The sequence below is a fragment of the Engystomops pustulosus genome, chromosome 10 (genome assembly GCF_040894005.1).
Source record: "Engystomops pustulosus chromosome 10, aEngPut4.maternal, whole genome shotgun sequence".
Classification (NCBI taxonomy): Eukaryota; Metazoa; Chordata; class Amphibia; order Anura; family Leptodactylidae; genus Engystomops; species Engystomops pustulosus.
In genome coordinates this window covers 96872472-96899369 of record NC_092420.1, presented here as the reverse complement: position 1 = coordinate 96899369, position 26898 = coordinate 96872472, and the positions used below count along the sequence as shown (strand labels likewise).

General features: G+C 45.8%; 1 protein-coding gene and 1 long non-coding RNA gene across 3 annotated transcripts in view; one reads left to right on the top strand and one right to left on the bottom strand.

The window, feature by feature from the left end:
• Positions 1-886: 886 nt before the first annotated feature.
• Positions 887-23970, bottom strand: ALG6 (ALG6 alpha-1,3-glucosyltransferase). The gene is made up of 14 exons (XM_072127658.1): positions 23815-23970; positions 18645-18729; positions 18259-18348; positions 17881-17969; positions 16821-16903; positions 15776-15840; positions 15152-15337; positions 13200-13335; positions 7484-7569; positions 6101-6185; positions 5241-5311; positions 3013-3081; positions 2744-2942; positions 887-1152 (listed from the first exon to the last, which is right to left on the bottom strand). Exons 1-14 carry the CDS (start codon positions 23945-23947, stop codon positions 955-957), a joined length of 1575 nt encoding a protein of 524 aa, XP_071983759.1. The 5' UTR covers positions 23948-23970; the 3' UTR covers positions 887-954.
• Positions 23971-24386: 416 nt separating this feature from the next.
• Positions 24387-26898, top strand: part of LOC140104423 (uncharacterized) — a 56716-nt gene continuing 54204 nt past the window's right edge. For both annotated transcript variants that reach the window (XR_011850316.1, XR_011850315.1), the window contains exons 1-2: positions 24387-25021; positions 25136-25287. This is a non-coding gene — a long non-coding RNA (uncharacterized lncRNA). The remainder of the gene's footprint in view (positions 25022-25135; positions 25288-26898) is intronic.

The following is a 26898-nucleotide window of genomic DNA, read 5'->3' as shown; positions in this document are numbered from 1 at the left end:
TCAATTACAGTGAAGGAGAACCTTCAGAGGCGAGGAGAGCTGGACTTCAGTGCCGAAGTCTCCGCCTCTATGACAAAGTGGATTTTCTGGATGATCTTATCCCACACATTAAAAACAAGGGGCAGAACCTTGGATTACGGAAAGAACATGTTACATTTTGTATCTACCCCCCCAAACCCTGTGGGTTTAACACTGAACTTCATGAAACTTCTCTCAATGATTCTCAAATATTTTGGGTTTTTACATATGAAAAATTATGATCTTTATTTGAAATTTTGCAGTTAATGTCAGTTATGAATTATAAATTCTGTAAATAAAATGTTCTGTAATTTGTAACATCTGTCTGCAACGCAAACACTGTATCCAACAACTCCCAATGAGCCCAGACGTGCATTTACACCCCCGGAAAGATGGTATCACCCTAAGGGTGCGGTCACATGGTGCCTTCTTGGTCCGTTTTTTCATGTTTACCCTGCGTTTGGCTGGTTTGAATCTATTTCTCTTATTTTGTGGAAGTTTAAGCAGCTGTGAAAATGTTAATACAGGATTCAAACCCGCTAAAGGCAAAGAAAACATGAAAAAATGGACCAAGAACAGAACAAGAACGCACCGCGTGACCGCACCCTTAAAGGGGAGGTAGAAGCTTTGATGGATGCAGAGAATGGACATTTTTTTCTTTTTTTTCGTTTTAAAATATTCAATAACCTAAACCTATCCGTGGCGACTTATCAATCTGCATATACATTTTTAGCTTCATAAAAAAAAAAAAAAAAATTACATTAAAAACAACATATTTTGGCTTTACCTGTTTATTTTTAAAAATTCAATAAAAAAAAAAAATTCTCCACCAAATTCTTTTTTCCTTTAAAAAAAAATATATATATAATTTATTGGTCCTTGTAAAAATATACAAAAACTTTATTTATTTTTTTTTTAAGAGAAAAAAAACAACCACTAAGAGATTTTTTTCTTGCTTTTTCCATCCACATTATCCCACAGGTGGATGATGTTGAAGTAGAAGAAGAACATTAGGAAGTGAAGGCAGGAGACGGCAGATATCAGGACCGGGAAGAGGTCCGGGAGTCCAGGGGGCGGAGTCAGGGCGCAGCTTGCGGTGGTCAGCGCTGCCATGGCTAATATGGAGACGCAGAACTGTAAGGAGAGAGGGGTGGCGGGAGGGAAGGGGTTAATGCGGAGGCAGATTTCGCATCTCCAGTGACCTCCGAGAATTCACACATCATCCTAGAAGCCGGATGATTTACGGCCTCCTCTCGTGGGATCACTGGATCTTACGCACCGATGGAAGGTTTTAAAATACAAAAAGCAAAAAAAAAAAAAAAAAAAGTGTTGGGTTGGACGGTAAATGATTTAATAATCTGATGGATAATCAATGCGCATGATCAGAGGTCAATAACTTATGAGACTCTCGGCAGAGATGAGGTCACAAGTTCAATATCGTCCGGGTCATAAATACAGGAGGTTATAGCTGCGATCCGCCCCCACCCTGAAAATATGACAACCGCCCCCCCTATTGAACCCTTCTATAGATGTAGGGTGCGGGAGGTGCTGGTTCTCCTTGTGGAGATAGAGCAAAGTTCCCTGGGGAAATATGCAAATCAGCTCTGCTCCAGAAGGAAGACTGTCTCTCTAGCGCCACCTGTAAGTAGCTCGCCTACAAGACACTGCTGACATATTACAAAGCCTACCATTCAGCTCATGCTAGCACCTCCCCCTCAGTGCTTCAGCTCCTCCTAGCTCCTCACCCCTCAGTGCTTCAGCTCCTCCTAGCGCCTCCCCCTCAGCTCCTGCTAGTAACCCCCCCTCAGAACTTCAGCTCCTCACCCCTCAGTGCTTCAGCTCCTCCTAGCGCCTCCCCCTCAGCTGCTGCTAGTACCCCCCTCAGCACTTCAGCTCCTCACCCCTCAGTGCTTCAGCTCCTCCTAGCGCCTCCCCCTCAGCTCCTGCTAGTAACCCCCCCTCAGAACTTCAGCTCCTCCTAGCGCCTCCCCCTCAGCTCCCGCTAGTACCCCCCCCCTCAGCTCTTCCTAGTGCCTCCGCCCTTGGCACCTCCCCCTCAGCACTTCCCCATCGGCTCCTGTTAGTGGATCCCCCTCAGCGCTTTCCCATTAGCTCCTGCTAACGCCTCCCTCCTTGACCCCTCCCCATTTTACACCTCCCCATCTGATACTCTGCTCCTCTAGCACCTCCACCCACTGTGCCTCCCCATCTGATACTCTGCTCCTCTAGCACCTCCACCCTCTGTGCCTCCCCATCTGATACTCTGCTCCTCTAGCACCTCCACCCTCTGCGCCTCCCCATCTGATACTCTGCTCCTCTAGCACCTCCACCCTCTGCGCCTCCCCATCTGATACTCTGCTCCTCTAGCACCTCCACCCTCTGCGCCTCCCCATCTGATACTCTGCTCCTCTAGCACCTCCACCCTCTGTGCCTCCCCATCTGATACTCTGCTCCTCTAGCACCTCCACCCTCTGCGCCTCCTCATCTGATACTCTGCTCCTCTAGCACCTCCACCCTCTGTGCCTCCCATCTGCTACGCCACTCCTGCTAACAGCCCCTGTCTGCACCAACTACTGTTTCCCCGTCCAAGTGCCCACCTGTGCCAGCGCACAGGAGATTGCTTTGTAGTCATGGCTACACATAGTTCTGCATGGGAGCTGCAGACATAAGTGTAGTTTACATTAAGAAAAACTCTGGAACTATTTGTGACCAGACAGAAACCTACCGCCAGTTTCACCAGTTTTTCATGAAGTCTGAACCACGGGACGTATCTTCTTACAGAAGAGCAGAAGGGTCTCATCTTCAGGGAGTCTTCAGACGTCTTCAGGTGGAAGGACAAGGAGGTGGCGCTCACCAAGGAGAAGATGAGAGTGGTGGTCACATAGGCCGTCACCAATCCGTCCTTCTGCAGGAGCGGCAGCATGCTGTGCGCGGAAGACACCGTCACATCTTAGGAGACCTCCCATGGTCATCGGGACACAAGTGAGAACTTACCTGAATGTGGAGGTGAGAAGGAACCAGGTGGCCATCAGAGGAACCTCGCTGAGGAGCAGGCAGGCCGGGCTGTGAGGGAGAAGAGCCACAATGGGGTCACCCAATGACATCACCTGAACCCACCCCCACCCCAGTGAAGACCCCCCAACACTAACCTCCTAGGTACAGTCACTAGGCCAACCCAAAAATACCAGACCCACTACAGAGGAACCTACTATCCTAGTGATTGTCTCTTAAAGGCAAATGCATATTGTCTGATGACGGGTTCCCTCAGGTGTCTCCAGTTATCAGAGGACCCGTCACCCTGCTGCCACCTATTAGGCAGATCTGTGTGTGTGGATAGATAGATAGGAGATAGATAGATATGAGAGAGATAGATATGAGAGAGATAGATAGATAGATAGATAGATAGATAGATAGATAGATAGATAGATATGAGATAGATAGACAGATAGGAGATAGATAGACAGATAGGAGATAGATAGACAGATAGGAGATAGATAGACAGATAGATATAAGATAGATAGGAGATAGATAGATAGGAGATAGATAGATAGATAGATAGATAGATAGATAGATAGATAGATAGGAGATAGATAGATAGGAGATAGATAGATAGATAGATAGATAGATAGATAGATAGGAGATAGATAGATAGGAGATAGATAGATAGATAGATAGGAGATAGATAGATAGGAGATAGATAGATAGGAGATAGATAGATAGATAGATAGATAGATAGATAGAGAGATAGGAGATAGATAGATAGATAGATAGATAGAGAGATAGGAGATAGATAGAGAGATAGATAGAGTGATAGATAGAGAGATAGATAGAGAGATAGATAGAGAGATAGATAGAGAGATAGATAGAGAGATAGATAGATAGGAGATGGGAGGTAGATATATAGGAGATAGATATGAGATAGATAGATAGATAGATAGATACAGTCCAGAGGCATCTCAAAGGGATTATTCTGAGATCATTCCTATAAACAGCGCCCCCTCTTGTCCATGGTGGGGTCTGGTATTGCAGTATGTAAGTGAATGGTGTGACGAGGTCATACAGAAGTATTTCCAGATAAAAACAGACAAAGTTTTGGCCCTTATTGCGGAGCCGTCCCTGCACCCCTGATACTTGTAGGGCTGGATGTTACTGTGAAACCTCTGCTCAATTTCCTTACCAAAACAGCGCAGGTGCGACTTCCTCCGGTGCCATCAGTGTGGGAGTAATTGGTGGAGTGTTGTGTATACAGGGGGCGCAGACTCGTTACACACAATTACTGGGGAATTACCACAGATTAGGGTCGTTCACATCTCATTGATAACCAGTCAATGAAACCCAGCAGTGGTCTGCAAGGACGCCCACCCCAGCGCTCCGCACATCCTCACCGCCCTCATTTCAATGACAAACCTCCCAAAGAAGTGGAAAAATATTTGCAGAGAGGTTCCCTCCCCCTCCTGTACCATATGCAGAGCAGCAACAGGTGGTCTGCACTGTATAGACCTCCGCCAGGGTCCCACACCTCTGCCCACCTACATGGGACCTGCTGGCTGCTCAGTCCTACGCAAGAGAAAGAGGCTGAGCTGCAATACCAGACATGGCCACTGTACAACATATGGCGCTGTGCTAGGACACCAGTAAGATAGACAGATAGATAGATAGACAGATAGATAGATAGATAGATAGATAGATAGATAGATAGATAGATAGATAGATAGGAGATAGATAGGAGATAGATAGGAGATAGATAGATAGATAGATAGATAGATAGATAGATAGATAGATAGATAGATAGATAGATAGATAGATAGATAGGAGATAGATAGGAGATAGATAGATAGATAGATAGATAGATAGATAGATAGATAGATAGATAGATAGGAGATAGATATGAGATAGATAGATAGGAGATAGATAGATATGAGATAGATAGGAGATAGATAGATAGGAGATAGATAGATATGAGATAGATAGGAGATAGATAGATAGGAGATAGATAGATAGATAGGAGATAGATAGATAGATAGGAGATAGATATGAGATAGATAGATAGATAGGAGATAGATAGATAGGAGATAGATAGATAGGAGATAGATATGAGATAGATAGATAGATAGGAGATAGATAGATAGATATGAGATAGATAGATATGAGATAGATAGATAGGAGATAGATAGATAGATAGATAGATAGATAGGAGATAGATAGATAGATAAATAACTTACAGTGACACCAGGAGGATGGATTTCTCATGGACTTGAAAGGAGAACAAGAAAAATGATAAAGCGCAGGTCACCTATAAAACACAAGCAACAAGAATATAAAGAGCAATCAGGGGGGGGGGGTCATTCCATGAGCTACAGGAGGGAATAGCCCCAAGAGCGAGGGGGGAGTGATGACTACTAAGCTGGAGGTGGGTGACCCCAAGATCAAAGGGCAGATAGACAATATATAGCAACACATGTGACAGATAAATAGATGGAAAAAAAGACATTTTCTTCCTTTGTACAAACTTGATAAAAGCTTCTGTTCATGAGATGAAACGTTGTGCAATGGAGGTAACCACCGCACTCCTGGATACATTATCGCAGCGCTGGTTTCGATCCTCGGCAGAGCCCCCACTGATTGTACCGTACGGTAGATAGGAGATAGATAGATGATAGATAGATAGATAGGAGATAGATAGGAGATAGATAGATAGAAAGATGGGAGATAGATAGATATATAGATAGATAGATAGGAGATAGAAGATAGATAGATAGAAGATAGATAGATAGATAGGAGATAGATAGGAGATAGATCGGAGATAGATCGGAGATAGATCGGAGATAGATCGGAGATAGATCGGAGATAGATAGGAGATAGATAGGAGATAGATAGGAGATAGATAGGAGATAGATAGGAGATAGATAGGAGATAGATAGGAGATAGATAGGAGATAGATAGGAGATAGATAGGAGATAGATAGGAGATAGATAGGAGATAGATAGGAGATAGATAGGAGATAGATAGGAGATAGATAGGAGATAGATAGGAGATAGATAGGAGATAGATAGGAGATAGATAGGAGATAGATAGATCTTACCAGGGTCAGTGTGAACCCCCTGATATTGGGGTGCGCTGTGAGCTTGATGCAGGAGGGTAACGCTCCGAGCGCGGTGCAGGCAAAACTAGAGGAGAAGGGAACAGACACACGGAACCTATAGAAATCTGTGGTAATGGGGATCTCCTATGTATTCTGCACATACTATACATCATACCTGCTCCTAAGTATGTGACCCCTCAGATCTAGTACCTGAGCTGTACCCGGGTGTCTGGGGACATAAGTATGTGACCCCTCAGATCTAGTACCTGAGCTGTACCCGGGTGTCTGGAGACATAAGTATGTGACCCCTCAGATCTAGTACCTGAGCTGTACCCGGGTGTCTGGGGACATAAGTATGTGACCCCTCAGATCTAGTACCTGAGCTGTACCCGGGTGTGTGGGGACATAAGTATGTGACCCCTCAGATCTAGTACCTGAGCTGTAGCTGGGTGTCTGGAGACATAAGTATGTGACCCCTCAGATCTAGTACCTGAGCTGTAGCCGGGTGTCTGGGGACATAAGTATGTGACCCCTCAGATCTAGTACCTGAGCTGTAGCCGGGAGTCTGGGGACATAAGTATGTGACCCCTCAGATCTAGTACCTGAGCTGTAGCCGGTGTCTGGGGACATAAGTATGTGATCCCTCAGATCTAGTACCTGAGCTGTAGCCGGGTGTCTGGGGACATAAGTATGTGACCCCTCAGATCTAGTACCTGAGCTGTAGCCGGGTGTCTGGGGACATAAGTATGTGACCCCTCAGATCTAGTACCTGAGCTGTAGCCGGGTGTCTGGGGACATAAGTATGTGACCCCCCAGATCTAGTACCTGAGCTGTAGCTGGGTGTCTGGGGACATAAGTATGTGACCCCCCAGATCTAGTACCTGAGCTGTAGCCGGGTGTCTGGGGACATAAGTATGTGACCCCTCAGATCTAGTACCTGAGCTGTAGCCGGGTGTCTGGGGACATAAGTATGTGACCCCTCAGATCTAGTACCTGAGCTGTAGCCGGGTGTCTGGGGACATAAGTATGTGACCCCCCAGATCTAGTACCTGAGCTGTAGCCGGGTGTCTGGGGACATAAGTATGTGACCCCTCAGATCTAGTACCTGAGCTGTAGCCGAGTGTCTGGGGACATAAGTATGTGACCCCTCAGATCTAGTACCTGAGCTGTAGCCGGTGTCTGGGGACATAAGTATGTGACCCCTCAGATCTAGTACCTGAGCTGTAGCCGGGTGTCTGGGGACATAAGTATGTGACCCCTCAGATCTAGTACCTGAGCTGTAGCCGGTGTCTGGGGACATAAGTATGTGACCCCTCAGATCTAGTACCTGAGCTGTAGCTGGGTGTCTGGGGACATAAGTATGTGACCCCCCAGATCTAGTACCTGAGCTGTAGCTGGGTGTCTGGAGACAGGACGCTCTTGATCTTGAGTAGGAGGCTGAGACTGCACCACACATTGGCCACTTTATCCTGGAAGAAAAGTAAAAAGTGTTCAAAATTAATGTTTTATATGATTACTGCTTAGTTGTAGATCTAATGGCAAGTGGGAGGGGCTGTGACAACATCTCATGAATAGTCATAGAGGAACCATTGCTACCATAATGTAGAATAAGGAGGGAAGATAAGCAATGTAGTACACAGACACTGTAATAAAACCTCTCTAAATCATCAGGAGTGGGTCATCTACGCCAGTAATGCAGTGTCAAAGGGGCGGAGCATAACAAAGATTCTTCCTAAGACCCCCTGCACCAAGCAGGACATAAAATACCAGTGTCCCCCACTGTGTTAGGTAAAGAGCCCTATTGGATCTCTATCTATGGAACATAGCTTTAAAATGATCCCAAAACAATGGTTCTAGCTGCTACAGAGTCCAAGAGATGCTCCTCCTCCAGCCTCTAAATTTGACTCGTCTGAGGCAAGAAGGGGACTCTTTTATGTTCATTTGCAAAGGATTTTGGAGGACTTTTTTATAGGTAAACCGAAAAATTTCACATAAAAGAATGAATTCTAGAAATGACATTTCATCCCCGACCTCATGGTCATAGTTCTTAATTGAAGTAAAGGTTCCCTTTAAGAGCCTATAAAGAAGTTTATGAACAGTAGCGCATGTAATGACCATTGCTGCTGTACTATTATAAGCTACTGACCTGCTGCTTCTGCAACATTACAAGAGGACGACCTGCTGCTGCTGTACTATTACAGGAGGCTGTCCTGCTGCTGTACTATTATAAGCTGCTGACCTGCTGCTGCTGTACTATTACAGGAGGCTGTCCTGCTGCTGTACTTCTATAAGCTGCGGACCTGCTGCTGCTGTACTATAATAAGTTGCTGACCTGCTGCTGCTGTACTATTATAAGCTGCTGACCTGCTGCTGTACCATTATAAGCTGCTGACCTGCTGCTGTACCATTATAAGCTGCTGACCGGCTGCTGCTGTACCATTATAAGCTGCTGACCTGCTGCTGCTGTACCATTATAAGCTGCTGCTGTGCTATCACAAGAGGCTCTCCTGCTGCTGCTGTACTATTATAAGCTGCTGACCTGCTGCTGCACTATTATAAACTGCTGACCTGCTGCTGCGCTATTATAAAATGCTGACCTGCTGCTGCGCTATTATAAAATGCTGACCTGCTGCTGCGCTATTATAAAATGCTGACCTGCTGCTGTACTATTATAAGCTGCTGACCTGCTGCTGCACTATTATAAACTGCTGACCTGCTGCTGCGCTATTATAAAATGCTGACCTGCTGCTGCGCTATTATAAAATGCTGACCTGCTGCTGCGCTATTATAAAATGCTGACCTGCTGCTGTACTATTATAAGCTGCTGACCTGCTGCTGCACTATTATAAACTGCTGACCTGCTGCTGCACTATTATAAACTGCTGACCTGATGCTGCACTATTATAAACTGCTGACCTGATGCTGTACTATTATAAACTGCTGACCTGATGCTGCTGTACTATTTTAAGCTGCTGACCTGATGCTGCTGTACTATTACAAGAGACTGACCTGCTGCTGCTGCACTATTATAAGCTGCTGACCTGCTGCTGTACTATTATAAACTGCTGACCTGATGCTGCTGTACTATTTTAAGCTGCTGACCTGCTGCTGTACTATTACAAGAGGCTGACCTGCTGCTGCACTATTATAAGCTGCTGACGCTGTACTATTATAAGTTGCTGACCTGCTGCTGCTGTACTATTATAAACTGCTGACCTGCTGCTGCTGTACTATTATAAGTTGCTGACCTGCTGCTGCTGTACTATTATAAGTTGCTGACCTGCTGCTGTTGTACTATTATAAGTTGCTGACCTGCTGCTGTACCATTATAAGCTGCTGCTGTGTTATTACACAAGGCTCTCCTGCTGCTGCTGTACTTTTACACGAGGTTGACCTGCTGTTGCACCATTATAAGTTGCTGACCTGCTGCTGTACTATTATAAGTTGCTGACCTGCTGCTGTACTATTATAAGCTGCTGACCTGCTGCTGCTGTACTATTACAAGAGGCTGTCCTGCTGCTGTACTATTACAAGAGGCTGTCCTGCTGCTGTACTATTACAAGAGGCTGTCCTGCTGCTGTACTATTACAAGAGGCTGTCCTGCTGCTGCTGTACTATTACAAGAGGCTGTCCTGCTGCTGTACTATTATAAGCTGCTGACCTGCTGCTGCTGTACTATTACAAGAGGCTGTCCTGCTGCTGTACTATTATAAGCTGCTGACCTGCTGCTGTACTATTATAAGCTGCTGACCTGCTGCTGCTGTACTATTACAAGAGGCTGTCCTGCTGCTGTACTATTATAAGTTGCTGACCTGCTGCTGTACTATTATAAGTTGCTGACCTGCTGCTGTACTATTACAAGAGGCTGTCCTGCTGCTGTACTATTATAAGCTGCTGACCTGCTGCTGCTGTACTATTACAAGAGGCTGTCCTGCTGCTGTACTATTATAAGCTGCTGACCTGCTGCTGCTGTACTATTACAAGAGGCTGTCCTGCTGCTGTACTATTATAAGCTGCTGACCTGCTGCTGCTGTACTATTACAAGAGGCTGTCCTGCTGCTGTACTATTATAAGCTGCTGACCTGCTGCTGCTGTACTATTACAAGAGGCTGTCCTGCTGCTGTACTATTATAAGTTGCTGACCTGCTGCTGTACTATTATAAGTTGCTGACCTGCTGCTGTACTATTATAAGTTGCTGACCTGCTGCTGTACTATTATAAGTTGCTGACCTGCTGCTGTACTATTACAAGAGGCTGTCCTGCTGCTGTACTATTACAAGAGGCTGTCCTGCTGCTGTACTATTATAAGCTGCTGACCTGCTGCTGCTGTACTATTACAAGAGGCTGTCCTGCTGCTGTACTATTATAAGTTGCTGACCTGCTGCTGTACTATTATAAGTTGCTGACCTGCTGCTGTACTATTATAAGTTGCTGACCTGCTGCTGTACTATTATAAGCTGCTGAGGTGTAGGGGCCCTTTAATAACGTCAATAGGAAAAGTAAATTCCCAGTGAGATGAATGTACAGAATCTGCTCTGACCCTCCAGCATTTCCCTCCAAGAATCTGCAGCGAGAGCCGCCCCTCCCATAACTCTGCAGAGCTGAGCTCCGTTACAGTGTCACATGGCAGCCCCCCCCCACCGGCAGTGACAGGGTTAACAAGTCATAAATCAGGCGCGGTAAGGACACTCACAGTTGTGCTAGGATCGCTTTCAAAATTACATTCGTAACCACAGCGATGGAGTCAGCGAAACTCATCCGTAAGGCAGCTGCTTACTCACAGCTGTGCGGGCTCTGCTATACGGGCGCTCACCGGGGTCACTATCGCCAATGACAATGTCCATACACAACATAGGGAACCTGTCAGCAGGTGTGACCATGGAGACTGCAGCCAGTGTTATGTATTGTCCCTGGAGAGATGTGTAATCAGACCTTTGTGTTTGTTGTTAGTAGCAGCAGGACTGTGATATATGGATTTATATTCCAGGATTGTAGCTTCTCCAAGTGCTCTGGGGGTGTGTCCTCACCCTGCTGTGCTGCCTGCAGCCAGTGTTGTGTATTGTCCCTGGAGAGATGTGTAATCATAACTTTCTGTATGTTGTAAGTAGCAGCAGGACTGTAAAATATCCATTTACAGTCCAGGATCTTAGTACTGGGAGTGCTTTGTGCACTTAGCAGCTCCACAGCTCTTCCCCACTGTTTTAAGTGACTGCCGTAGAGTCCAACCAGAAGCCTTCTACAGCTTTTACTCAGAGCAGAGGGACTGTGGTGCAGCTCAATGCAGAGAATTAAGAGCCCTAGTGCACTAGGAGAAACTACAACCCTACAATATAAATCCATATTTCACAGTCCTGCGGCTACTAACAAAATACACAAAGGTCTAATTAAACATCTCTCCAGGAACAATATATAACACTGGCGGCAGAGAGAACAGAACACAGCAGTGTGAGGTATGATTACACATCTCTCCAGGGACAATACATAACACTGGCAGCAGAGATCACAGAGCACAGCAGTGTGAGGTCTGATTACACATCTCTCCAGGGACAATATATAACACTGGCGGCAGAGAGAACAGAACACAGCAGTGTGAGGTATGATTACACATCTCTCCAGGGACAGTACCAACACTGGGTGCAGAGAGCACAGAGCACAGCAGTGTGAGGTCTGATTACACATCTCTCCAGGGACAGTACTAACACTGGGTGCAGAGAGCACAGAGCACAGCAGTGTGAGGTCTGATTACACATCTCTCCAGGAACAATACATAACACTGGCTGCACAGAGCACAGCAGTGTGAGGTCTGATTACACATCTCTCCAAGGACAATACATAACACTGGCTGCAGAGAGCACAGAGCACAGCAGTGTGAGGTCTGATTACACATCTCTCCAGGGACAATACATAACACTGGCGGCAGAGAGAACAGAACACAGCAGTGTGAGGTATGATTACACATCTCTCCAGGGACAGTACCAACACTGGGTGCAGAGAGCACAGAGCACAGCAGTGTGAGGTATGATTAAACATTTCTCCAGGAACAATACATAACACTGGCTGCACAGAGCACAGCAGTGTGAGGTCTGATTACACATCTCTCCAAGGACAATACATAACACTGGCGGCAGAGAGAACAGAACACAGCAGTGTGAGGTATGATTACACATCTCTCCAGGGACAGTACCAACACTGGGTGCAGAGAGCACAGAGCACAGCAGTGTGAGGTATGATTAAACATTTCTCCAGGAACAATACATAACACTGGCTGCACAGAGCACAGCAGTGTGAGGTCTGATTACACATCTCTCCAAGGACAATACATAACACTGGCTGCAGAGAGCACAGAGCACAGCAGTGTGAGGTCTGATTACACATCTCTCCAGGGACAGTACCAACACTGGGTGCAGAGAGCACAGAGCACAGCAGTGTGAGGTATGATTACACATCTCTCCAAAAACAATACAGGTACTTTCTATTATAGTCAGGGGTCAGAGGGGGGGGATCCGAAAGTGTCGGCGACTGCTATGATGGTAAAATTCCTTTAATCTGGAATCAGTGGGAATCTCTGGGTTCTGTCGGATCAGCGGATCTAGTTGTGATATTTCTGGGTATAAATCGTGTAATCTGTGCGGTTTCCAGCAGCGCCTCCTCCCTGCCTTCTCATCCTCCGTCCCTTTACTACAGGATGGAGCAGATTTGCAGCCAAGACGGACAAGGAGAAAAAAAATAAAATTAAATTGCAAATCAATTTTCCTAGAAAATAATTGCGGCATTAAAGCAGCAGAATGATTCCGATAAAAAATAATTATGGCTTTAAAAAGGCAAACAATTAGCGTAACACATTCCAGGCGCAGGACGGGCGGCGAGCGGGTAATGGCTGGCGCGTTTATGGGTCCGCGCTGGCACGAGCGAGCGCTCTGCCTGATCCGTCTCACTACCAGCTGTAACGATGTGCTGGCACGCGGGGTTAACACTAAGCAGGGGCCACTTACTACAAGCCCCCATCCCCCCAGGGGTGCACCCCCCCAACACGGTCCCTAAAGGTCACAGGAAAGTGACTGTAGTGGATGTGAGACAGAACAGAGAACACTTCACCCACCTCAAAGAGGCCGCGGCCCACCGGGAAAAGTCTTCTGAGGACCTGGAGGATTTGTTCAATGTCTGTCAAGAAGGGGATCCAGCAGAGGCCGAAGGCGCCAATTACCGTCCCCCCGATCCTCAGCAGCAACAGGAGCCTAAAAGAGAGATAAAACACAGGATAAAGTGGACGAGGAACACTCCGGGGGACGTTTGGGGACATGGGGGGGGGGGGGGGTCCTAGAAGCAAAACAAGACTCAAGAGCCTGAACTGTAGGAGAAGAACACAGAAAATATCACTTTAATGTATAGTCAGAATATTTTATACATTTATTTTGGTTTATATAACAACATTACATATCACATGACTCATAGCAAAAAGGGAACCTGTCATCAGGTTATTACCACCCCCTCAGGTAGGGAATAAAATAGCAAATATACTCCAGATGGGATTGTGGGATACCCCTTTAAAGGGACTTTCTAGAATTCCATCATTTATGTGAAATCTTATCCATTTAAAAAAAAATATCTTCTCCAAAGTCATGTGACAATGAGAAAAGAGTCAGATTTTGCATCAGATGAGTCAGGCTAAGAGGCTGGAGGAGGCGACTGTCACTTTTGATGCCTTTATCTTCAGTTCTATAGCAGCCAGGTTCTGGTTCAGATTAAAAAAGAGAATTTTTTTTCTTTCAAACCACATCAGACTTGTAGTGCTGTGAGCTACAGAACCTGAAAAAAAGAGGCATTTCTAGAAGAAGATTGGAATTGGATCTAATTGGATCTGCCCATATCTCTGGTTCTTTAGATCACAGAACCACAAGTTTGATATGGGTTTGAGAAAATGAAATTATTTTCTTTGATTTGATACCAGAACCATTGTTACAACTGCTACAGAACCAAAGGTATGGAAAGTGATGCTTATCCTGCAGCCTCTGAGCATGACTCTTCTCAAATTACTTTGGAGGAGATTTTTTGTATAGCTAAGTGGGCACAATCGCATAAATGAGGGAATTCTGGAAAGGATATTTCATTCCTTACCTGGGGTAAAAGTAGCTGACAGGTTCCCTTTAAACACAGGGAAAAAAAAGACAAAAACTCAGAATCTTTGCCAAAAAAATGTAAAGGTCATCTACCACTAGGAGGAAAGACTGTATGAAAATGAGCCCGAGAGGCTCCGGGATCCATAGGTGTTAATGAAACCTGGAGCCCCTCAGGCTCATTTGCATACAATCTTTTCTGTTGAAAACAAAGTTGCAAATGTTTGTGAAGTTTGTGTGAGCAACTTTCTGCTGTTCTACATGGTGCACAATAACCCTCAAAAGTAGGTGGAGCTTAGGAGGAGGGGTGTGGCTTACTTAGACCTCAAAGTGGTGGAACCAGGTTTGATTGTTATCCCATATGCACAGGTAGGGACCACAACCATCATGCGAATGAGGTTTTATTCTCACTAACTGATGGAGCGGCAGATTTGGAGTTGCAGGATGCATGCATGTGGGATTGTTGAAAATTGCGGAGCATGGCACTGGGGTATCTCCAGACAGTTAATGTCGGTGTTAGGAATACCCTAACGCTGTGCTTGGCAATTTCCCTATAGCGTTGAATGAGTTGCAGAATGCATGTTCCATCTGCTGTTCCGTTAATAACTTAGAACAAGAATATTCGGGGTCCATTCTGGTGATCAATGGGGATCTCAGCAGCGAGACCCCAACTGATCAGACTATGATACCCCATCAAGTGTGGACCCCCAGCAATAAGATAGTTATACCCCATCATGTGTGGACCCTCACTGATCAGACTAGGATACCCCATCATGTGCAGACCCTCAGCAATCACATAGTTATAACCCAATCATGTGCAGTCCCCCACCAATCAGATTGTTATACCTCATGATATGTGGACCCCCACGATCAGACATGGGTCACTAGGCCCGGGTCCTATAAACCACTATGTAGGTCCTGCGGTCCACTCACTTACCCCCGGCCTGTGATTCCTCGCTTGATACATCTCCCCAGGAGGAAGCAGAAGAACGGCAGCGAGTGGTAAAGTTCCATTTGTTTGTAGTTAAGGGCGAGGCAGAACGCCAGTGACCCCAGCGCCTCGCAGCCACGTGACAGAGCGATGATCCCCCAGAGCGCAAAACCAAGACTGACAGAGTTGTATGTGTGTCTGGGTTAAGAGTCAATATCAGAAGCTGAAAGAGTCATCACCGTCACATGTACAAATGTCATAGGGCAGCGCAGGCTGAATATACAGGATCCCAAGGACATGGTGCAATAGTCTGCAGACCAGAGCCCCCAGTGATCCTGGGCCCTCTACCTGTACAGCTCCCCCCCCCCCCATTCTCCAGGGGTACAGGTACAGCCGCCCCCATTCACCTCTATAGAGCTGCGCTGCTGTTCCCTGCATACTAGGTGGTCAGTCATAGTAAAGATGCCACTGCACCCCCTTCTTCATGGGGGTCCTAGGCATCTGACCCCCTCCCCCAAACAACCTTGAGATTTTGGCACATCCAAGCAATATAAAATCTCATTACAGGAGTGAAATCCCATGAAAATAATATGAACTAAAAAAATAAAAAATAAAAAAAAAAAAGGATATTGGAAGTGTCCATAGTCGATCAGGATGAGCCCGGGATAAAGCAAAAAGCACAGCAGAGACAGCACCTGCAAGGGTTAAATAAAACATCAAAAAATTAATTTCAAAATCTTCAAAACTATATAAAATACAAAAGTGACATAAAAAGTTAAGAATTGCAGCTGCACTACAGGACAGCAGCTTGTCAGGTATCAATCCCATATTAAACAAGAGATTTACTTAAAGGGGTTGTACAGGATTAGAAAAACATGGTTGCTGTTCCCAGAAATAGCGCCGCCACTGCTCATATCGGGTATTGCGGCTTTATTGAAGTGAATGCGACTGTGCTGTAATACAGGACTGGCTGGTGACGTGGATGCATCACATGGATAAAGGACATTACCACCAGGATGAAAGACTGTATGCAAATAAGCCTGAGGGGCTCCAGGCTCCATAGGCTCATTTGCATACAGTCTTTCATCCTGGTGGTAGATGTCCTTTAATGAATAGATATCGAAACCCCCTGTACGCCCCTGTAGACCGCATAGATGGTGTTATTCCTATAGCAGGCCTGGGGGCGGGGCATATGATCTCTCTAGTGTCAGCTGCACCCCCTTAGGCTCTGTATAAATGTAGTCGAGTTTTTTAGAATTTGCATTGAAGGAGCTGTCCCAAGCTGCATGTTCACAGAATAAAGAAACCATGCCAATCACTGGGGGTCTGACCATCAGGCGAGAAAGGGTGGGGGGGTTGGTTTGGGGTCCTGTTACCCCCTAATGAATGAAAAGACAGGTTGTGCCCTGCAGCTCAATGTATTGTCTATTAGACTGCTAGAGAACAGAGCTCCAAGATAGAGAATGAATAAAACACATGTTTGAGTGGGTCCCCCGTTATCTTGATTAATGGGGGTCCCAGAGGTCACGTTGTGTTATCCGCTGTCTTTGCGTAGGGAATAAGATGCCAGTTTGGCTCAACACCTTCAACCCATTAGCTCCCAGTTTTAGGAGTTCACCAAATCCAATGACTCCCCTCCTAAGAGGTGGAACAGCGACTCCAGGTGATCACTTACCTTTCTTTTTGGGGACGGTTCCTGCAGGTGAGAACAGTACAAGATGACGGCAGGGAGGTAAATGATCAGATCCGCCACTAGAACTAGAAAGATGGCGGCCATTAATATGACAGGGGCATCGTGTGTGTACACATCACATCAGTCACCGGGGGACGGCAGCAATTAATGCCGCAGCGTCATCTCACAAGGAGTCACCTTAGAGGTTAAAAAGCTAAATGTGCCCATATTTCTTGTGAAATAATCATAAGTCATCAGCAAACAGGCAGCGGGAAGACGTGTCAGGAGCATCCATTAAAAGCGAGAGTGATGGGAGGGCTCTACCTGCATAAATCAGGGGGGCTCCAGGTCTGAGTGTGCGCTCCGGCGCTGTATTATTAAAGCAGACCCAACGTCAGCGAAGGACTGAACAAGTATACACCCCCTGTAAGGCTGCATTCACACACATGTATGGGGGACGTATATACGGCCGATATACGTCCCCCATACACTTCTATGCGCTCACGGCACCATACGGGTGCGGTACGGTGCTGCACACGTGCGGCTCTGTAGCCCGGGAAAAGATAGGACATATGTTCCTATGCAGAGGGGCGGGGTGAGCGGCGCTCACCTCCTCCTCTCCCTGCGCACTGCCATGTGCCCGCCGTGCTACGGTGCGGCGGGCCCACGGCAGTGTGCATGTAGCCTGAGAGTGACTCCACCTAGGAATATACTGGAACAACCCCAATATGCATGTGCCCCACTATATTCACAGGCAGAGTCATGCTTTAATGGGGGCACTAAACTATCGGAAGAATGGGAGTCATTGCATAAAGAAGCAGCCACACAATATATATTCATCTATAGGGAACGGCAGAGGATATGAATGTAGCGACAGATGTGGGGTAAAAGGTTCCACCGATCAGACACTAATCTGAAATCCTGAGTGTAAAACAGCACCAGGACTGGGTGGATCTGGTGCTAAAGGTTGAATAGCAAATTCAGCTCTGCTACATCTGTAACACCCCCATGTCCATCACACTTTTGAGAAGATTCCCACAATACATGGACTATGTAGACGTACCGGTCGCTCGCATGAATAGCTTGTGGTGTAGACTCTCATATCCTCGCGACGTGTTCAGCGCCACCCAGTCCGCATTGATCATGTGAGCTCTGAAACACAATATGGCGCATGTTACTGAATACATCATTAACCCAACAACCCCCTGTACCCCATGTACATCCCATAAGACAGCACTGCTATAGAAAACATTCACCTATTGGCCCATCTGCATCGCTGGTTGGATACAACCTGATTGTACAATCTCTTCTTATCATAATGTATTGAGGGGCGGGGCTGTGACAACCATGATGACCGATTACAGCAATGTATATTATACATTGACCTGACGAATGTAACGAGGACACTAATAAAATAATGAGGAAATTCCGATCTACTTACATGTAACCGCACAGAAGACTGTGATAGGCCGTCAGAGGGGGGTAGTCCAGACCCCAGTACAGAAGGTCATTGTCAGTGGAGTTGAAGTACCTGGAAATATAAGACAATGTATATTACGGATGGCCGACACTACATGTTAGAGGGAGATTCGTACAGGTATGAGACCCCCAGAGATAGGAGTCCAGGAACATTCCCTTTTGTGTTATATACAGGACGCCATTATGTACGGTAATTTGTTTAGATTTATAACACCTTGTACATGTAACACCCTAAGAAGCCTGCAGGAGTGTGCTCAATGCCAGGCAGCTGCCGCACTAGAGGAAAGCATCAGTCTGGCCGTCTACAGGCAGTATACAGGCAATAAGAGATTAAGAGACTGTACAAACCATTGTTTCACTGGGAGATTGAGAGTGACCTCCTGCCAGTGTCTTTGGGCCTCGTAGTCTCCAAACATTGGGGGTTTCCCGGCCCCTGTTATGGATTAACAAAACGTAAGTGAGTAAGTAAATCATCATTAGGAGTCTAACAGATTACACAACTGGGGGTTCTGTTCCCCAATAACTGCTAGAACCGACAGGTCTCCGACCAGGTGGATCCCCACCAATCAGTATGTTACACCATGACCCTATCAACAATGGGGGGCTGAACAGTGGGGGGGGGGGCTGAACACTGGGACACCCAGTTCTCCAATAATAGGAGCTCTAGGGTCCCATGTGTGAATGGAGTCATCGTGTGCATATGTGACCAATGAAATGAATGGAAGGGTAGTCCCACATATACAGGGGACTTGGGAACCCCTGTCCTCATGATTGTTGGGGGTCCTTCTGTCAGACCCCTATAGATCATGCATTTATCACTTGTTATGGGGAAAATCCTGAAAAGTAACGGATACTATAACATAATATGATATAATGTAACAGGATCAATTACATGGAAACAATGTAGAGGGAACATGACAACACTGCCTGACCTCCCGATTTTCCTTCCTGTGGTTATTTATGGAATATGTGAAAAGTTTCAAGTTTAACTTTTTCCTTCTGCTCTTCCCCCTCAGAATTAGCAGCACAGCCTTGGGTGGTCTTTGGTTCGGTGGTCTGTAGGAGATCCATACATTATGTGGCATGCCAACGCAGTGAGAGTGTAACCTTTCGGAGGCTCTCATGCCCCACCACAGCCGGGCTAAAAATTTCAATTGCCCCGGCTGCAGTCAGCGGCAGTAAATCACGTTCTGGGGAGAGGGCCAGGGGGGCCGCACCTGTTCCATCTCTACATAGATGTCCCTTTGACCACTAAGTAAAACACAACTAATAGGATTAACCTCCTTGTGCCTTTTCTTTTTTTAAGCTCATCGCTCGCCCCGGAATAAACATTTACCACGTGGGCGGAGCCTCCAGAATGATACAATGTAACTATTCCGGCAGGTGGGCCACACATAGTGACTGCTACAATGTATCCAGAGTGTCTCCAGCTCTATGGGGCAGAGATCACAGTGATATTGGGTCATTACGTCCACCCAGTGTCCTTTCATTACTTATTCAAAGATCTCTGCTTGCTGTCAGTCAAAAGAGATCTTCACTGTTTACCCTCAAGGGATAAAGATTCGCCCCGGCCACATGATGGTTAATCAGGTGCTTGTATGTAAACTATCAAGGTTCCCACTGAATGTGTATCAATTCAGTTTTCAAAACCTCTGCTTGCTGTCAAAGTATATTGGAAATTTGCAGAAATGCATCATTATACAATATATTGGTCATTTAAGATCTCTGCTGGCTGTAAGTGAATGCTGGTCAGTATAGTTTATTTCTGTCCATTGTTTTGCAAGAGAACTCTGAATGAGTTTCGGGTCCTGACCCAATTAGGGGCTGCAGTGAAATAGCGGATCCTGGTCACCTGGGACAGGGCTGGTTACTGTATCCTGCTAAGAAGGGTAGTCATGGCGCCGCTCGGCAAGAAAGACACTAAAGGGAACATTGTATCCCCTCAAACATCAGGGTCACAACCCAAACAATAAGAAGTTAGAGGGAACCTGTCAATTACAAATCGACCCAACAGACCACTACCAGTATGTTGTCAAGCAGCTTAACACTTTCTAGATCATGTTTCTTCTTCTAGATCAGGGGTAGGGAACCTATGGCTCGGGAGCCAGATATGGCTCTTTTGTTGGCTGCATCCGGCTCTCACACAGATCTATAATAAATAGTGATGGCTGCTGTGTGTCTGAGACTGATCACTGGACACAGGCAGCGATGTTGCCACTGCCTCCGTTCTTTATATGACCCAGGCGCCATCACCGCCATCGTCTAAGCCTGGGTCAAAGAGAAGAGCGTGATAAGTAGCTGGCTGCTGGGAGCGCAGGTAGGTGAATATTCTTTTTTTTTTTGCTGTGACTACCTACTTGGGGTCATGTGCTGTGGCTACCTATCTACTGGGAGTATTTGCTGTGGCTACCTATATACTGGGGGCATGTGCTGTGGCTAACTATCTACTTGGGGTCAAGTGCTGTGGCTACCTATATACTGGGGGACATGTGCTATGGCTACCTTTCTGGGGATACCTATATACTGGGGGACATGTGCTATGGCTACCTTTCTGGGGATACCTATATACTGGGGGCATGTGCTGTGGCTAACTATCTACTTGGGGTCAAGTGCTGTGGCTACCTATATATTGGGGGAAATGTGCTATGGCTACCTTTCTGGTAGCCGCCGGTCTTTATAGGAACCGAGGAAGTGGGCAGTGCCAATCAGCGGCGCACTGGCCAGCTGGGACAGGAGCCGGAAAGTGGTGGGTTGAGTAAGCTTGGTAAGGGGTGCTGCCACGGAGAGGGGCACGGGTATGCCTGCGATCCGAGACCTAGATCGCAGGGGCACCCGTGACACTGGGACTACCTATCTACTTGGGGGCATGTGCTGTGGCTACCTATCTACTTGGGGCATGTGCATATGGTACAGCTCTTACGGAATAACATTTTAAAATATGTGCCGTTCATGGCTCTCTCAGCCAAAAAGGTTCCTGACCCCTGTTCTAGATTGTGGTCCCATCATCCAGAAAATCAACTTTGAAGTGAGATGTAAACTGGTTGTCAAATAGGTGGAGATATTAACATTGAAGTTAAGCTCTCCCCACACCCACCCATGGGAGTGACATCATGGCTAGTGATGTTTCTGGGTGCAGGACTATCAATTACAGTGAAGGGGGTGTTCTGAGGCAGGGAGAGCTTGACTTCAGTGCTAAATTCTCCGCCTCCTTGACTTTATACAACTTATGGACATCTCATTTCAAAGTAGATTTTCTGGATGATGCCACCGCACTGAGCCATGAAAGAAACATCATCTGGAAGGTGTTTAGCTGCTTGGCAACATACTGGTAGTGGTTTATTTGGTAAGTATTTGCTCACAGGTTCCCTTTAACGAGCTTACCCTAGAGCAGTGATGGCAAACCTTTTAGACACCGAGTGCCCGAACTACAATCAAAACCCATGTATTTTTTGCAAAGTGCCAATGCGACAATTTAAGCAGTAACTTATTACTCCCTGCTCTGTCACAGGTTTGAATTATATAGGCACCTGAGGACACCAATACAGTAGAAAGAAGGAAAAGAAGTTTCCGATTATCAGTGTAGCTTCCTTCTAGGGTCCTGGGACTGTATGAGGCCTTAAGTCCTGTCTGATGAACTCTGCCCTGGGGTGATGGCAAGAGTGTCCATATAGAGGGCTCTGAGTATCACCTCTGGCACCCGTGCCATAGGTTCGCCACCACTGGCCTAGAGACATTATTTTATTATTCCATGCCGTGTACTGGGAAGCTGGAAATAAATTCCACACGTGGTGAAATTGGTGAAAAAAATGTAATTGTCACTTCTTGTGACAAATTCTTCCACTGTTTGCTCCCAATGATACGTCTACTTTATTCTTTGGTTCGGTACGATCACGGTGATACAAAATTTCTACAGGTTTTATGGTGTTTTCATTCATTTTCACAAATAAAAACAATGCATACAAAAAAAAAACAAATCAGTTTCGCCATCTTCTGACGCTAATAACTTTTTTCATACTTCGGGGCACGGAGTCGGGGGAGGAGTCATTTTTTTGCAAGATGAGCCGACATGTTCATTGCTGCCATTTTGAGGACTGTGCAACGTTTTGATCAAGTTTTATTAGATTTTTTTATGTGATGTAAAATGGTGTAAAAGTCGCATTTTTGGACATTTCGGTGCTATTTTCCGTTACGTGGTTTACCCTCAGTAATAACCGTTTTTATATTTTTATAGATGAAGTTATGATGGGGTAAAGGAGACCAGACTAGGCCACAGACCTGATGACGCGAAACGCGTTGTCTTGTATGATTTTATATATATTTTTTTATTTTAATAAAGTGGCGCCTTATTAAAATTTTATTTGTATGCCGCATATAACTATTCATTTAATTGGGTTTGCGCCGGATTTGACGTCCAACTTTTCCAATACCCGAAAGGAGAAAGGATCCCTCTTCTTTCTTACGGGTCATCAGATACAGACCAGGCCACGGTTGGGGCCCCAAACCCACTAGGCAAGTCTATGGTTGTATTTTGTAAATTTGTGTTCCCTACTGTTCTTTTATACAGTTGGCATAAAAGATGCACCTCACCCTGATACTTAGGAAATCCCAGTTACATCGTATCAGTGAATTCGGAGGCTGCTCGGACAAGGGACTGATTGGATCACCCACCAGTCACAGGACAGGATCAGACTGTCAGTATGACAGCCCGAACCTTCCCACGGCTCTGTGGGCATGTGTGCACCAGGGCTCCTCCCTGCAGCTGTGCAAGGTCATGTGACTGGCGCATCAGCGGCCAATAATAAATGACACTGCTCCGGTCACAGATCCTCCTATCGGGAAGCGGCTGCAGCTCGTGGCCATGACTAAAGGAGAAAACTCTTAAGTGGAAAAAGTCTTTTTGAGGAGTAAAACTGACATTTACAACATCATAGACGCTTGTACAGGTGTTAATGCGACCTCTGCCTGAAGCCAGTGCTACATTCACTTCTGGGGCCTGTAGGATCAGTATCCTGCGGTTGTGATGTTTGGGTTCCAAGCTGTCGGACCCCCAGTGCTCACATTTATGCCCTGTGGCCTGTCTTTAGTGAGCCATCCCCTTTAATAGCCGGTCCTGAAGACAGTTAATCCCCTGTCATAATGGCCAAAATGGCGCCCGGTTACCCTGCAGCCGAAAATAGAAATTTATCTGCAAATTGCACTTTCTTGGCCGCTATACATTAACTGCTGCACTTTCTCATCTGCTCTATGATTCAATTCCTCAACACTTCCAATTCCCCTGCTTGTTGTTAGTGAATGTAAACAACAACAGTGTATCAGCATCACCCCCTGTCATGAGCCATGTTACTGTGCATTCACTGACAGCAAGCAGAGGTGTTGAACATGATGATAAATTAAGAACACCTGTCTGCAACAAAGTAGCTAATGCATTACGAAATGCTGAAACTTTATTTAAATAAAGTGGACAACCTCCATAAAGAATAAATAACGCTGCTATGGGGAGAGGTATGGAGATTATTACCTGAGTACGGGTACAGGGACACAGCCCAGCGCACGGTGACAGCCAGCAGGACACTCAGAGCTGTCATAGGGCCCTCCATAGCCGCTGTCCAGCTCACCGGCCTCAACGTCAGCCCCGAGCGACGGCGCCACATTTACACGTCACCGATTCGTCCGGCAGCGCTACATCGTAACTATGACAACGGCAGGCGAGGGCGCGAAGCGCCATGTTTGTTTTGGGAAAAGAGCACTATTTCATCTGATAAGACATAAAACATGTACCGTCAGCCTCACCCTAGAGATATGAGGAGATTATAAACGACTTATATGATATTTTTATACGAATTTAGTTAATCAATTATGGAGAATAGAAAAGATGCTTGCCCTAAACAAATATGGCGCTCATATGTCACTGTGATGTTCTTTGGAGGCATAAAGATACTGACAGAACCTGTAATACTTGTTTTAGTAAGTGCCTCCTTCAGAAAGCAGAATTAAGCACAGTTTTTTTCCTGAAGTAAATATCCATGTCAATTTTTGCAATTCATAAGAGGTGGATGTGACAAATATTTAAGCAGCTGCCACCACATACAGACAGTGATACTGAGGACCACAACCCGACATTAGGATAGCCTGTGTATTGGCCATCTTAAATTACTAGGGCTGCCTGCTTTCAATGGGTTTCAGGACCTACAAAGGTCCAAATTGACTCTTGTATACATCTGTATTGAGAGCAGGAACAGATTACGAGGATTTATGTGTGAAGGTCCTTCTCAGTATAAAGTTTGGTTGGTGGAAGACTTGTTCCTTGGCTACCGCTCAAACCGTCTATATAACAATCCACTACTGGCAATAGGGTCTGTACTAAAAAATACCCAACGCAATAGGAGCTAGACCCAAAAATACCCATCACAATATGGTCTGGACCATATAATAACGTCCACAATAGTCCACAAAAATACTTTTAATCATTCATACAATTTTTTATTCCCAAAACTGTTGTGACCAATATTTCTATGTTGCAAAGGTGACATCCCTAAATGGTGCCTAGAAGATGTGTCAGGACTCAAGACAGTCAAACACATGATCTGGTAGCTGTGCACACATAAACATACCACCATGGGGCCAGTAAAAAAGAACCAAATAAGCACCAACTTTATAGAACATGTCAACCCACATTGGATATACAGGGCGTCATCCTGTTGTAACGTTCCTCGGACGGTCAACCGGTAATATATATTTTTCCTCAAGTTTCCAGGAACAGTTGAAAAAACTCATAGAGGTCATTGCGCAGAGGTCATGGTGCATGGATGAACTTTAACTGCAGAACCTTCTTTTTTCAGCACACGAGCACCATGGCCAACCTGGTGTGTAGCGTAGTGCAGTGCAACCATTCCCTGGTTATCTATGACTGGAACTACCTCAGCAGCTGAAGCCCATAAATTGTGAAGAAGAGTGGAACAAGACATGGGCAAGAGGCTGCAGACACCAGACGGTAAGGGGAGAGTCCTCAGGGTGGGAAGTCCAGCTCTCCATTGTCCCTACTGAGTAGTGTTACCTTACATGTAATATAATACAGTCAGTCCCTGGGTTACGTACAAGATAGGTTCTGAACGTTTGTTCTTAAGTTGAATTTATATGCAAGTTGGAACAGGTATATTTTATAATTGTAACTCCAGACAAAATAATTGGATTTTGAACATCTTATACCTTACTGAGGGTGTGATACCTAATATCTGATACCTTACTAAGGGGTTATACCTAACATCAAGTATTACAATAGCTGAGAAATGAGCAGCAAAGTCTCATGATGTCTACCCATTATGGGTATGATATATATAGGGGGAATAGCGGTCAAAGAGGTTTTCTGGGTATTAAAGACATATCCATAGGGATGCAAAACCAGACATCACTACTGCCATCATCCAGGCTTACACTAGGCTCTGATGCTCCATAGGAAGGAAACTTGGTGAATGGGCATGTATCACACCCTTTCAGATTTTGGATAACTGACCTTGGGCTGGAAAACTTCTTTAACATCTCACCTCACTTTGTCTATAGCCCCCATAGTCATCCATTATAACTGATCTTTTGCACAGTGGGTATATGTGGCACTCAATGCCTCCCTTGGCTTATAATTGGGTCCATTGGATTCCCCTGAGATATCTATCGTTTTGAGGGGAACAATAGCGCTGCATGTGTTACCAAAACCCCTCTCTATACATATGTATGAAAATTTCTGGCCATTTGAAGTCTGAAGAATAGAGACTAGGGGTAAGTGAAGGACAATTGTATAAATCAATAGAATGGGGGACAGTGGCAACGCTCAAACTGTGCTCCATATTACAGATTCAGGTTGTGTCAATATAGAGATTGAGAATGTTATATTGGATGCTTAATGCCATTGGTGAGTGGCCAACCCATGTACCAGTATCCTCTGGTCACGTGCCATAGACTCCAGTATGTAAATGAGATGGTGGGCTACAAGTTTATAAATAAGCTGGGACCCTCGTAGGGTTAACAGTTAGTCCTGCCAATGCTTTGGGGTATGGCATTAGGTGACGCTCCCCCAACACTGAGTATGAGTGCCAGGGAACGCACACAAGGGTCTCTACTGCACGTTCTAGAGTTTCTGGCCTCATAAGCCGCATAGTGTTCTCTGGGAAGATGTAAAAAAACCCGAGTGTACGATTTCAAAGAGCACGATCCTGATCTGACATCAAAGACCACTAGAGATGGCCCCCACATGCATAGCTTCCATACACAACGCCAAACTCTGCCCCCTGCTCCCTGTGAATGGGGCTGCCCGCTGTAATAGTGGGCTCAGGTCGATGGGAAGTAGTGAGAGGAGATGATGGGCACCACCGTTGCTGTCCTGGCTTATTACACAGTAAGATATTACACCTTGTGTGAGAGGAGCCTTCATTAACCCATTCATTAATAACCAGGTATTATTGGCTAATAACCCATAACCGGGGGGGGTGGGGTGGCAGGAAGGTGACCAATGCCACGCGGGATGTACGGGCGGGCACTATGTTACAGGGTCACTATGTACTATGATGGTCATGACTTCACCCTCGCTTGGGCTCTATCTATCCAAAGACTA

Coding starts and splice junctions, on each gene's coding strand:
- ALG6 (XM_072127658.1), bottom strand. CDS start 23,947: ATGTGGCGCCGTCGCTCGGGGCTGACGTTGAGGCCGGTGAGCTGGACA. Junction 18,730..23,814: donor GTCCCTGTACCCGTACTCAG/GTAATAATCTCC, acceptor AATCCATAACAG/GGGCCGGGAAACCCCCAATG. Junction 6,186..7,483: donor GACACCCAGCTACAGCTCAG/GTACTAGATCTG, acceptor CTTCTCCTCTAG/TTTTGCCTGCACCGCGCTCG.